Source organism: Phoca vitulina, unplaced genomic scaffold (assembly GCF_004348235.1).
Source record: "Phoca vitulina isolate PV1807 unplaced genomic scaffold, GSC_HSeal_1.0 scaffold16, whole genome shotgun sequence".
Taxonomy (NCBI): domain Eukaryota; kingdom Metazoa; phylum Chordata; class Mammalia; order Carnivora; family Phocidae; genus Phoca; species Phoca vitulina.
In genome coordinates, this window is record NW_022589719.1 from 37,843,976 (window position 1) to 37,858,286 (window position 14,311).

The 14,311-nt window shown below is 53.1% G+C and overlaps 2 protein-coding genes across 3 annotated transcripts in view; one reads left to right on the top strand and one right to left on the bottom strand.

The window, feature by feature from the left end:
• Positions 1-5,861, bottom strand: part of AP2A2 (adaptor related protein complex 2 subunit alpha 2) — an 87,130-nt gene extending 81,269 nt beyond the window's left edge. For both annotated transcript variants that reach the window (XM_032414612.1, XM_032414610.1), the window contains exon 1: positions 5,634-5,861. In XM_032414612.1, the coding sequence (XP_032270503.1) occupies positions 5,634-5,700 (67 nt within the window). In that variant the 5' untranslated portion in view covers positions 5,701-5,861. The remainder of the gene's footprint in view (positions 1-5,633) is intronic.
• Positions 5,862-13,796: 7,935 nt separating this feature from the next.
• CHID1 (chitinase domain containing 1) overlaps positions 13,797-14,311 on the top strand; it is a 27,500-nt gene continuing 26,985 nt past the window's right edge. Inside the window, exon 1 of the mRNA XM_032414614.1 lies at positions 13,797-13,999. The gene's annotated coding sequence lies outside the window, so the exon portion shown is untranslated. The remainder of the gene's footprint in view (positions 14,000-14,311) is intronic.

A 14,311-nucleotide genomic window follows, 5' to 3' on the forward strand; every position in this document is an offset into this window, starting at 1 on the left:
CTCAGACTTTAGGATGAAGCACAGCACACGGTCATTGTGTCCTGGAAGCACACACTTGCGAACACTCACGCAGGAGGGAGACCACACAGAGCTTCGTGGCTGTGCTTTTGCCAAATGAGTTCACCGAAGACTTACAAAAAAGACTTTTCGTTTTGGGAGTCTTATAAGCTTTGAAATTTGAGCTAAGGAAGATAGCCTCAGGGCTGAGAAATTCCAAGGTGCTCAGAGCCCCACCGCCCACTCAGGAGCTCACACCAGAGAGCCACCTTCTCTGGGGGCACCATCACACTGGAATCCCCCCCTCTGCTCTGACTCTATTCGATTTTTTAAAAGCCAAGGAAATGCTATTTAATCTCACAAAGACAGGCTTTCCAATAATTCTGCAACTACAAAATCCTGACACATATTGTTGCCAAAACAACAGAATAAAAATCATCTTAAGAGGAAAGAGAAGTAATGCTAAGTATCTGGCATGAGAATATACTTATCACCAGGACATTTCAACTTGTCATAAAAGAAACAGAGGGATACCCCCCCTCTTCAGAGGAGCCAGAAGGGAAACAGGGAAGAATACATAAGTATTTCCTCGAAGCAGTAACCACCAACCTTGGCAGAAAAATTCAACCTGGATCAAAGACTTCCTTCCTCCCCCAGCATGGTGGTTCGTCCCTCCTTTTACTCTCTGTCACACACTTCCTAAATCCGTTTCTAAAGAATATAAATTATGCAGAAGAGTGCAAAAGAAAATATGCAAGAAGAGCATTCTTTTTCAAAAAGTCAGCATTTTTTAAATGTCCAGTCAAGACTAAAATGAACCTTAATTTTTTTTAAGAACTTTAAAAGTTAAAAAGCAGACTGACAAACTCTGATTCTGATCTTTATTATCACTCAGGAAAATCAAGTACCAACTTTATGTTTAATTTCCTACACTGACACTTAAGCTGAATTAAAATTTTATGTTGGTTCTCCACATCCAATTTATGACTCATAACAAATGGAATTTTATGAACAAATAAGTGTTTTAAACTTTAGTCATGCTAAAATATAATTCAAAGGGATGCCCAATTTCAACAAAGTTAACAAAACAGAAAGGACAAAGTTTTGTGACCAACACAATGAAGAGAGCACTGATACTTACTCTACTAGTTTATCACCACACCTGCAGCAAAACTGCATGCTTTCTCCAAGAACATGGGAAATTTGGTTTTTGCCAAATAGCTAATTACATCTCTCCACTTGTTTCCCTACATTTGAGTGAGTGCCTGAAGGGATTAAATAAAATGCCTCCAAGCATGATGGAAGTGCCCTAACCCATCTGCACAGCCCCAGCCCCCGCCACCTCGTGCATGGAGGAATAAATGGCAATTTCCTGCCCACTGGCAACATGACTGGTCTCTTAAGAATGAAGACCTAGTACTTCTCTTTCATAGCAGTCTTGATTATTTTGCAGTCAATTCCGAGTCTGACATTTTCACCAGTGTTTTATATTCTCAACACTGTTGTAGCATTGACATGTCAATGGCAATGAATAAAGACGTGCATTAATTACGTTATATATGTCTGCCAATAAAGCACATGTGTAAAAGTAAACAAAAGTTCCAAAATAAATGAATAGCAAATAACTATTATTTTCTCAATTTCAGCAGTTCTTTCATTCTCTTTAAACTCATCACTTGAGGGGTGCCTGGGTGCCTCAGTCAGTTGAGGGTCAGACTCTTGGTTTCGGCTCAGGTCATGATCTCAGGGTGGTGAGAACGAGCCCCACGTCGGGGCAGGGCGCTGGGTGTGGAGCCTGCTTGAGATTCTCTCTCTCCCTCTCCCCTCCGCCCCTCCTGCTTGTGTGTGCATGTGCATGCACACGAGCGCGTGTGTGCACGCTCTCTCAAATAAATAAATCTTAAAAAAAAAAAATCCATCACTTGGATATGATATCAATGCAACAGTCTGGATGGACCTCAAGGGGATTGTGCTGAGTGAGAAAAGCCAATCTCGACAGACTGTACAATCCCATTCACACAACACCCTTGAGATGTTATGTAGAGACGGGGGACAGACTAGTAACTGGGGGTGGGTAGGTTGGCTATATGGGGTAACACAAGGGGGCTTTGTGACGATGGAACAGCTCTATATCTTGATTAATGTGGGGGTTACACGAAGCTACATGTGATAAAAGTACAAAGACTTGCACACACACACACACACACACACACACACACCAGTGTTAGGTAAAACTGATAAAATGTGAATACGCCCTGTGGAATGTACCAACGTCAGTTTCCTGGTGTTGAAATTGTACTGTTAGGCAAGAAATCCCCCTCTGAAGAGATGTGGTGAAGGGTGCTGGGACCTCCCTGTCCATTTCTCTGCAACTTCTTACTAATCTATATATCAAAACAAAGAATTATTTAAAAATTGGGACTAAATAAAAGGATTAGGATTTTTTAAATACCAATTTAAAAAAAGAAAGAAACGGTTCATTGGCTCTCACACACTGAACTCACATTAGCCAAATTCAGTGGCCCTGGGTTGAAGTTAATCAAAAAGAATCAAGTTAATTTTATGAGGCACTGAATTAGTTTGCTACCTGAGCCACAAAAGCTACAGGCTTGAGGAAGACCGCATGTCAGGAGCACCTTTTCAAATCCTGGAGCATATTCACTGTTGCCTATGCTAAGAGGAGCAATGTTCCCAGCCAGTCATCTGAAGTGAACAACTTATATGAGGTGCAAAGAGATGCAGAGCCCACTCTTGAAGGCCTTAAAGAGGGAAATTTAAGAAACTAGTTCAAAAGGTAAAAGAGAGCTGCAATTTTTTTTTTTTTAAGATTTTATTTATTTATTTGAGAGAGAGAATGAGACAGAGAGCATGAGAGAGGGGAGGGTCAGAGGGAGAAGCAGACTCCCCGCTGAGCAGGGAGCCCGATGCGGGACTCGATCCCGGGACTCCAGGATCATGACCTGAGCCGAAGGCAGCCGCTTAACCAACTGAGCCACCCAGGCGCCCCGAGAGCTGCAATTTTAGAGCTGAAACAGACTTTAGTGATACTCTAGCTCAAAATCCACCCCTCTCCATCAGCTGAGAAACCTGAAGCTCAGTGGCCACTGGCTTTGGGTCGTGAAGCAGGTGAGAGGCAGTCAGGGTCCAGACCCTTGCCAGCTCAGTGTCCTCTCTGCACAGAGCCTAGCTACATCCATCACACTCACAACAAGAAACTTTAAGCACACAAAATCAGAAGTCGGCAGGGAAAAGGGGACGCAGGGACCCCTCTCCCTGCCCCACAGGGGTTAAGATCAGACCGGCTCTGGCCAGGGTCAGCTTTCCAACCCCATCTGCAGGCATCGGCCCACATGTGCTTAGAACTAATTCCCTGCTGCTCCAGGCACATCTGGGCTCCCTACCTGCAGTGCCCTTTAGACAAAATCATCTTCTATGAAGTCCTCTCTAGCTCACTCATCTATTCATTTACTGGGCACATGTCTCATGCCAGACGCTGTGCAAGCAGTGGAGGAGTGGAGGAGTGACATGACGAGACAGATGTGGTGCCCACACGGGGCTTACAGTGCAGTGAGGGCACAGTGCCACAAACCCACGACACTGCTCTGAAGGAGAAGCGAAGCATTATGACTGACAAAGGTAAGGGCACAGCGAGGTCGGAAAGGTGTTTCTGAGGAAGGGGACATAATAAACAGAGACCTGTCCCCAAGAAGGACGAGGCACCCCTTCCTCCTTACGCTCCTTCAGGAAGGAGACTGTCTTTTTTGCTGGTCCATACCAGTGGCCCTCAACCAAAGAAAACTTTGCCCCATAGGACAATGTCTGGACATATTTTTTTGGTTGTCACAACGGAGGCATCTCGTTGTAGAGGCCAGGGATGCTGCTATCCACCACCACTGGACAGCTCTGCACAACAAATGACTGGCCCCACTCTCAACAGTGTGGGGGTGGAGAAAGCCTGCTCTACAGTCAGTCAACAGGTATCTGCTGAGTCCTCAGTATGTGGCAGGTACCTACCTTCCACTCGAATGCAGACCTAGCACAGGACACATGTCTAATATGCAGGTGACTGGCTGTCCAAGAAAATGGGTTTCGATCTCGATGTCTTTCTTGCCCACTGCATTTTTCCTTCCAAAATGGAAGGACTGACATCACTCCTAATTTAAGGCTGTTAACCCTTTGGCCAAGGGCTCCCCTGCAGTACTAGCACACAAACACTTAGCATTACAAGATGCATTCTAATTACGAGCGCTACTGCCTTGGAAATCACATTAAATAGCAAAGGAAGGAAAAGAAAAAGAATACTGCCTACTTGTAAAAGCTCCGATCTGAGAGCGTTACCACATGGATCTCTTGGTTTCTCGCACAGGAAGGAGAGGGACAGAAGATCTAAGCTTCCACAGTCTGGGGGAGAACCAGGCTGGCATCCGGGTCCTCCAGTCTAAGGAAGTGAGGGGTTCAGGGGGAGGCTCAACACAACAGCATCTAACCAGCAGGTGAAGTTACATTCTTCAAAATATACATTAAACCTAAGGTAATAAAAATCAGTCAACTATCTGGTGGATAACAAAAAAATAAATAAAACGCACCAGATGGGAAACTGGTTTTGTGTTCAATTTCTCCAATAAAATAAAAAGGACGTTCTCTGAACACGGTAGTTTCTCTACAGACCAAGCCAGACTTATTGGTGGACCCTCGCTGCCCCCACCAGCCTCCTAGCCTGATTCCCTTCTGGTGTGGATTTTTTCCACTGTGAGGAGACACACGTGTCCCTGAGAACGCACACAGCAGCCAGAGCAGTCACCCCAAAGCCATCCCACCCTCTACCGCCCCGGTGTCTGGATTCCCTCGGGGAATGAGTCATTTTAAATAGGGCGTAATAAGCCACCAGAACCCGGGCAGAGCTGTTCCCACTCCCAAAGTGAAAATCCATGCTATTTTGGAAAACGCTGGGTTAAATGCTCCATTACTAGAAAGACGAGCAGTGTGCTCGAGATGACATCATGCTGGGGGGGGGGGTCCTTCGCCAGAACCCGGTCGACGATGCCACAGCCCCCCACGCGGGTGGAGAACACCGCCCGCCCTGCACCCTGCACCCCGCAACCCCTGTCCCACTGCTCCCTGACCCGCAGGCCCCAGTCAGAGCCCCCGACCCTGCCTCCCAGAGGCCTGCGCCCTCCTCCCCCGCCGCGTAGGTCCCTCGCACCCCCGACCTGCGCCCCCTGACCCCTGCCCTCTGGGTCCGCACCCAGAACCACGCCCCGCACCCCCACACCCACGCCCCCGGACCCCCGCCCTCTAGGTCCCCAACCGGGACCCTCGCAGCCCCTGCCTGCGCGCCTGGCCCCCGCCCTCTGGGTCCGCACCCGGGACCCCGCCCCGCACCCCCGCACCCTGAGCCTAAGCCCCCGAGACCCCCACCCCGCCCTCCGGCCTGCGCCCCTGGACCCCCGCCCTCTAGGTCCGCACCCGGGATCCCCGCACTCGGGCCTGCGCCCCCGGACCCCCGCCCTCCAGGTCCGCACGCAGGACCCCGCTCCGCCCCGCGCTCCCTGACCCCCGCCCTCCGGGTCCGCACCCGGGACCCCGCCCCGCACCCCCGCCCCTCGCAGGCCAGGTCCCGCGTCGCGGCCACTCACAGTTGCGGATGTCGGAGATGAAGACCGCCAGACCCCGCATCCCGTCCCCCTTCGACACGGCTGGCATCTTCGTGCCCCAGAGAGCGGCTGGGCTGGCGGGCCCGGAGGAGGAGCGGGGAGCGGGAAGCGGGTCGCTACCGCCACAGCCGGAGCCGCCTCAGCCGGAGCCGCCTCAGGCTCAGAGCGCCGCTCTCAGGGCCGCCGCCGCCGCGCGCGCGCGCGCACGCACACACGCTCGCTGTCACGTGCACGCGCACGCTCGCTCGCGCTGCGGCGGGCGGCGCGGGCACGAGCACGTCGAGCGCGGGGGCGTAAAGGCAGGCGCGGGAACGCCCCCTGCAGGGAGACGGGTGTGACGGGCCGCTTTGGGAGCCCTGGGTTCGTGTCCCCGGACTCCCCAGACGACCCCCACACGACCCTGCCCAGCTGCGCCCTCCACGGCTTTGACCCAGCCCACGTTCTGGGGTAGCTTGCTGCCCACCGTGGGGGGCCCTGAGGGCCTGCTGCACATCACCCGCCTTCCAGAGCCACCAGCCCCTTCCTTAACAAAGGGGTCACTGAGGCGTGAAGAGCAAGGACTGCTACCCCCACGTCGTGACAGCACCGGCTGACTACAGGGCCCACTCTACACTTCGATCCCTCAATGCCCAACCAGGCCCTTTGCCATTCTGCCACCACCCACCTCTGCATCCTCCCCCGGGGTGAAAGGGGAGGGCTGCCCCTATGGGTCAACCTCCACGGTGCACAGCAGAGGCCTCTCCCCACCCCAGGGAGTCTGTTCTGAGAGCAGGTGGCCCTGCTGAGCTCGCCTTTGTGGAGCCATATGGCTTTGAAAAGGAAGCTTCCTCCTTATGGGGAGATGGGGGTTATCTGCCCCCCCCACCTGGTACTAGCCCAGACCCACAAAAGAGACCTCTGTCCCACCCTGGCTCACTTCCTCGGGTCCCAGTGAGGGGTCAGGCCAGGCTGGACCCTGGCCAGGAGGAGGAAGGGGCGGGCCCCTCCCACAGACCGGGCACCCCACCCAGGCTCCGGGCCTCCAAGACCTCCTGGGGGAAACCGGAACTGTGGAGACTGGAATCCTTACAAGGCAGCAATTTCACCATCTTCCCAGACCCTCCAAAGAGCTGGGCCAGCAGAAGGCTTCCTGGAGAAGGGGAGATCCCCAGAGAACACATCCCCACACCTGGAGATAACCCTCCCATGGCCACGCCAGGGGACTCGGACCAAGCAGACCCTGACCCGCCCCCAGCAGCCACTCACAGAACAGGACAATGCCCAAAGGCTGCAGGGCCCACGTGGGGCACGGACAGAGTGGCAGCTCAGCCGAAGTGGAGGGCTTCTCTGAGGAGGGGCTTGGAGCTGGACAGACATCCCACCCCCTTTCAGTGCTGATTCTGGGCCTCCCAAGCCTCCTGGCATTCCCCCAAAGTATGTGTGTGTTTAGGGAGGGGGTCCCAGAGCCTGATGAGACACACAGGCAGCCATGAGAAAGACCCCACATTTCCTCCCAGCTCCCACACCTTGCCAGACACACAAGCCCTCAGGTCATTATTACGATCAGACCTCAGGCCTGAGTCCACTCAGCCCTCCCTAACCACGGTCACTCCTCAGCAAGGGACAGTATACCTTTATGAGTATGAGGTGCTTGGAAACTTTCATTTCTTAAGTTGTGTGAATTGGACATCTGTCACATTTTAGCCACTTGTGGTCACAACTGTGTTTCCAGGGGCAAGGGTGGAGCTGAGAGTCTCTTTCCAGCATCCGTGGCTACTGGGAAGTAAGGCCACAAGCCCACCACTGGCATCATGAAGGAGAAAACAAGAGCTGGGGAGCCCAGAGCCTGCAGCATGGCCACAGTGTCTGGGGGAATCCTGCACCATTAGCTGGCTGTCCTGACTCTTTCCCACACCTGAGTCTGCCCAGCCCTCCGGTCACTTTTGCAAGTGATGCTTCCCATAGTCCCTGGAGTGGGTTGCAGACAATGACCCTTTCAGAAAATTGAGGTTGGTGGTCTGGTCCAGACGTGGCTAGAGGCCCTGAGCAGGGCGCAGGGACAGGGATGTGGCAGTCCTGGGCACCTGGTCACCAGGAATGACACGCTTGGGGAAGGCCAGGCTCTGGGAAGCAAGCACGTCCCCTGCCATGGACAACAGCTGAGCATGAGGAATTCAAGAACTCTGTGAAGGGCTGGTGTTTTGAATGAAACAGACCAACTAGAGAAGGGAAGTAATGGGCTCAAACTCCTGACTGCTCTTCTTGGGGTGGCAGGAAGCTGCCCGTGTCCAGGGAGCTTGTTTTTTACAGCCATCAGACTGAGCCCAAAGCCACATGGCTGGATTTGGGTTGTGGCAAAACAACCACAGGAGTTGAATCTATAACCTCCCCAAATTTGTGGGAACACTGGAGTGCTAGTGTGGCACGTGTAGGGTCCAGTAAATGGCATAAGCTGGGGACCCCTGCCCCTCCTTGCCAAAAGCCCCCCTGCCAGCCTCCACGGCCCCTCTCCCACATTGGATGAAGTTGTCCCCGCCCTTGAAGATGCTGTAATGATATCCCTTGAAGGAGTTAATATGTAAGAGAAAAGTCTGTTTCCCTCCAAGCCCCCTGGCCTGGCCCCATCAGCTGAAACCTGGGAGAGTCAGGTCCCCAACATAAAGCCGCACTGCAATGGGGAAGGCTTAGCCACCAGGAGAATGGAGAACCACAGGAAGTTAGGTTTATGCCAGCGGAACTCTGCAGAACGTGTGTGGGATGAATTCTGAGAGAGTGGACCTGTCCCACGGGGCACCCAGCGATCTGGGTCAGCTGAGCCAACGTGAGCAGCCAACAGCCTGAAAGCTGGACTCCAGGGGCCCATGTTAAAACAGGGTTGTGATGCCAGAAATTCCAGGATATGATGCAGAGAAAGGAATTCAGAGATTTCTTCTCTCCCAGTTCTAGAAGCTAGAAGTCAAGGTGTGGACAGGGCTGGTGCCTCCTGAGGCTGTGGATGAGGATCAGGCCCAGGCCCCTCTTGGCTCGGAGATGGCTGTCTTCTCCCTGTGTCTTCTCACGAGGCCTTCCCTCTGTGCTCCTCTCTCTCTCTGTGTCCAAATTTCCCCTTTTCACAAGGACACCAGTCACACTGGATAAGGGGTCTGCCCTACACCGGCATGAACTCAATTAATTACATCTGCAGTGACCCAAGTAAGGTCACGTTCTGAGGGACTCCAACGTGTGAACTTTTAGGAGACATGGTTCACCTTGGTAACATTGAAACGTGAGCACATGTGGGGACAGGATTTTGAGTCTGTGCCCCCTTCTCTATCTTGGCTACTTGGAACATGGTTTTGATCACTGGAGCTCCATCTCAGACGGTGGAAATAGTCCTTCCACTCACCACTGCACCAGCCCGCAAACCTCCCGTGTTTACGCTACAGCTACCGTGACTGGGGGCTCTGTTGCATCCCGCCCGATCAAGATCCTAGTTAACACCTCTTCTCACGCCTGAGGGCTCGGTGTCCTTGAAGTTTCTGGAGCTATGGGGGCCTGAAGCATGTTAAGATGCGCCCCCATCCTGCCCTGTGGCTTGTCTTCAAGACCACCTCGCATCCACTCCCTGGGGAGCTCAGAGGGGCTTAAGAAGCATTGTCAGTCATCAGTAAACACCCACAGGAGCCATGCAGCTGGTGACACCAACCAGGGGAGGGGTGAAAGAGACATCTATGAAAATCCAGCTATCCCCACAGGGTGCTGCCAGATCAGGCTTCCTATTCACCCCCAGAGCAGGGATCCAGGAACTTCAGTTTTCCTAAGTTCCCTGTTGAAAACCACACCCTTTGACTTTTTTTTTTTTTTAAGATTTATTTATTTATTTTAGAGAGAGAGAGCATGCACAAGCAGGAGGGGCAGGGAGAGGGAGAGAGAATCTCAAGCAGCCCCCCCACCCCGTTGAGCACAGAGCCTGACACAGGGCTCGATCTCACGACCCTGAGATCATGACCTGAGCTGAAACCAAGAGTTGGATGCCCAACCAACTGAGCCACCCAGGCGTCCCCACCCTGTGACCTTAAAGGCCAGACCAACCATGCCAGCAGCCAGCCAGCAGTCCATCACCTCATGGCATTGGGTGTTTTGTGGCAAGGGCGTCCACCCAGGCCAGTATTCACCCAGCAAGTGTGAGCTGATGGAATATATGTCCATGTTAAGATCAGCCTGGGAAAAATGGTGTCAGGAAAGAAAACATGCCCCCCAACATCAGTTCAGGCCTTCCTGCGCTACCACATCACGGTCCTGGGGCAGCTGTAGCACATGACCACAAACCAGAGGCTTAAAAACAAGAAAAATTGATTCTCTCCCAGTTGTAGAAGCCAGAAGTTGAAGATGAAGGGGTCAGCAGAGGGTTCCCCAGGAGGCTCTGGGGGAGATTCTGTCCTTGCCTCTCTTCTAGCTGTTGGTGGCTGCCAGCATCCTTGGCTCAGGGCTATGTAACCCCATTCTGTGCCTCTGTCATCTCGAGGTCTCCTCCCCTGTGTCTGTGTGTCTCAAATCTCCCTCTTTCCTCTTATGAGCATTCCCGTCATTGGATTTGGGGCTCACCCTAAATCCAAGATGATCTCATCCTAAGATCCTTAATCACATCTGCAGAGACCCTATTTCCAAACAAGGTCACCTTCACAGGTGCTGGGCTTTGGGACATGGACAACCTTCTGGGGTCCACCATTTGCCCCACTACACCACCAAGGAATTCTGCCCGTTGGGTCTCATCACACACATCTGCCTCTCCCTTTGGTACAAGGGTATTTTAAGGTTGGTTGTGGGATGATGAGAAGCACAAAACCTAGCACCGATGCCACRAAGCACACAGCCCTATGCAGGGCCACCCACCCATCACAGACACCTGCCTTGGGGCCTATCACCGGCCTTGCCTCTCACTGGACACCTACACACCAGACAGCACATGATACCCAGGTCACAGCCCTCACCCCGGCCAATGCCAGATGGGCTGGCAGGGGCTCACACGTGAGACACAGACAGAAAATCTGCTGTGCTGGCTCTGGAGCTAAATCTGAAAGCTTCCACTGCATGTGAGTATGCCCCACTCCTTCCTTCTTGCTCTGGACTTTGCTTATTCCAGCACCCAGGGAGGATGTCTCCATCCGTGAGCAGGGGAGGGCTCAGCAGCAGGAAATCCTGACGTGTGTCCCTCTTCCTGTGCTTCCGGCCTCATAACTGGAATGTTTTGAGGTTCAGGAGTGGCATTACACAGTGATAGTGGCCTGGGCCCTGCCCTTGGGGCAACCGCTGGCTGAGGCCTCCCCCAGTTAAAATAGGATGAGTCACGGGTTGCCCCTGCTGGGAAGGGCCTTGTCTTGTGCTGACTTCGCCAACAAGGAGAGGCCCAGGGCCACTTGCGAGATGAGGACACCCCACCCTCACCCCACCCTCACCCCACCCCAGGAACGTGCAAGCCTAGCCCCCAGAATTCCAACAGCCACCAGGCACCTCCAGCTACCAGGTGCAAGTGCTCTTGCGGTGTGTAATGAGCTCCCCATAGTTACTTAGAGACACTTTTTTTTTAAGTAATTTCTACGCCCGACATGGGGCTTGAACTCATGACCCTGAGAACAAGAGTCATATGCTCTGCCGACTGAGTCAGCCAAGCGCCTTACTTAGGGACACTTTTGAAGTTGTCCCAGAGGGGCAGCCTCAGGTTAGGGATGCGAGGCTGACCAAGTACACTTGGGGTGGGGTGCTCTGGCTCTGAGGGTGTCCCCAGAGCATGGGGGGGTCGTTCAGTTGGCAGCAGGAGGGCTTGTCCCTGCAGCTCCCCTTGCTCCACGTAGGCGTATACCTGCCCTCTTCTGTCCTCCCGTGCCCACTGCAGACAAGTAGGAGGACAGTGTGAGGGCCAGACCTGGGCTTGAAATTCAGAGCCTGAACTTCTGCCTGGGTACCCCACACCCAGCCCAGGTAGGATGGGCTGCCTCAAAGGCAAGAGGGCCAGGAATGGGGCCTGGACACTGGGTTTAGGGACTGGGCAAGGGGGTCATACTCCAATTAACATTAAATTTAAATAATTAGGATTTGATTTATTGAAGTTACAAATTCAAGACTTAACTTTTTAACTTGTTAAGTTCAATTTCATGAACCTTGTTATTCCCTTTATAAGCCTAGCAGATTTATAGTTATTTTTCAGGGACCTGTCAAAATATTTGGTCCTATCTACAAACTCAGTGCATTAAGCATTTTCAACATTTCAAACTGAATTTATAAATTCAATTCTCTTACCTCCTTTTTAAGTGGTTTGGCTTGTCTGAATTGACAACTAAATTTTGGGTGCTTCAAGAATTCATGTATTCGGGGGACGCCTGGGTGGCTCAGATGGTTAAGCGTCTGCCTTCGGCTCAGGTCACGATCCCAGGGTCCTGGGATCGAGTCCCGCATCGGGCTCCCTGCTAGGTGGGGAGCCTGCTTCTCCCTCTGCCACTGCCTCTCTCTATCTCTCTCTCTGACCCTCAGGAATAAATAAATAAAACAACAACAAAAAAAAAAATTAAAAAAAAAAGAATTCACGTATTCGGGGTTCCTGGGTGTCTCAGTCAGTGAAGCATCTGCCTTTGGCTCAGGTCATGATCCCAGGGTCCTGGGATCGAGCCCCACATCGGGCTCACTGCTCAGCGAGGTGCCTGCTTCTCCCTCTCCCTCTGCCTGCCTCTCTGCCTACTTGGGCTCTCTCTCTCTCTCTCTCTCTGTCAAATAAATAAATACTATAAAAAAAAGGATTCATGGGGCGCCTGGGTGGCTCAGATGGTTAAGCGTCTGCCTTCGGCTCGGGTCATGATCCCAGGGTCCTGGGATCGAGCCCCACATCGGGCTCCCTGCTCAGCGGGAAGCCTGCTTCTCTCTCTCCCACTCCCCCTGCTTGTGTTCCCTCTTTCGCTGTGTCTCTCTCTGTCAAAAAATAAATAAAATCTTAAAAAAAAAAAAAAAAGGATTCATATATTTGATAGGTTAAAATTTTGAATGTGGTGAACACCAAGTTGTCTCAAATGTTCCTGAAACATGAAATACCAAACGTGTTCAGGTTTCACTTACTATGTAGGTGATAACACTCTGGTTTTGATTCTCTTAGACCATTCTATGCGTCACTCTAAACCTTACTGTGGCTGAAAGTTGTGTACCCATTTGAAGAAGTCAGTTTTCCATCCAGGTTCTAGGGCCTCTTGGCATCCACCAGCAGGGAGCCTGACACCCCAGAACCCTGCCCAGTGGAGGTCTTGCACCGTCCCTCCTTCCTGCCTGCTTTTGGGTTTCGGGCAATGCTGGCTCAGAGTGAACCCCGAGTGGACTTTGCCGTTCTTCAGCGCTGAAGACCTCTGAACTCAACAGGAGTTCATTTAGTCACTGAATGATGACTGAAAGCCTTTCTCACTAGACCTTTGATATTGCTGGGGTCTCCTTGGCATTCCTAGGACTGAGCAGCTACCTGGGCCCCTAGCAGAGCTGACTGGGATCCTCTCCAGAGCTCTGCCTGACCTAGGGTCACTACCCCAGAAGTCAGTCCTCAGGGCTGAGCTGGGTGCCAGGAACGCAGACCTGCCAGTGACAGTTGGCACATAATGTGCCTCAGCACACACAGCAGCTCCAGCCCTCTCTGGGAAGACTGTGGGGGGTCAGCTGGCAGGAAATATGGGGAAGTTGGGGCGCCTGGGTGGCTCAGTCGTTAAGCATCTGCCTTCAGCTCAGGTCATGATCCCGGAGTCCTGGGATGAGCCCCGCATCGGGCTCCCTGCTCGGCGGGAAGCCTGCTTCTCCCTCTCCCACTCCCCCTGCTTGTGTTCCTGCTGTTGCTATCTCTCTCTCTGTCAAATAAATAAATAAAATCTTAAAAAAAAAAAAAAAGGAAATATGGGGAAGAGAAAGAAGGAAACATGACTAGGAAGAGAGAGAACGAAGTTCAGTTCAGAAAGAAGCGTCTCAAGCAGCAGAAATGGGGAAACAAGCCAGGCAGGGCGTCCTGGGGCTGGAGGGGCAGAGCTGGGGTGGGGACGGTTGTGTGGTTTTCTGCAGGAAACTGCTGGGAACAGCTAGGGATGGGTGGGTGGTGTCTGTCAGCTTGTATCCAGTGTAAAATGCCTTGTGATGAAAATCGCTGGCCACACTGTTCAGTCCCAGCGGTGCCCACTCCTCTTGCCTGCGCTGAGATGGAGGGGTTCTGTTTGCCTCTGAGGGGGGAGGCTCCAGCTTGTGAGAGCTGTAATTTGGTGCCACAGATCCTGGAGGCAGGACAGAGTCCAGGGTCTCGGCTACGCGGGGGTTTTCGATGTCCAGGGGCCACACGGAAGCTGCCTGAGGCGGAGGACTGAACTGCGCTTACTCGGGTACTGTGGGGGATGTCGGAGAGGGCCAGGGTGGAGGGTGGCCACCAGAGGGGAAGAAGGGGGGCCGGGAGAGGCGACTCCCGATGGTCACCGTGTGGTCACCTCGCGGCATGGCTGGGGCGCCAGCCTCCCAGGGAGAGATACCCCCCGCTCCCTTCCCCCGGCCCCTGCCCCTGCCCCGCCCCTTGCCCCTACCGGGGCCTCGTCCCCGGCCCCCTGCCCTCTGTCCCATGCCCGGCACCAGAGCCTGCCCCTGACCCCGCCCCCAGCCCCGCCTCACACCGGCCCCAGTCCCCGTCCTGCCCCGCCCCC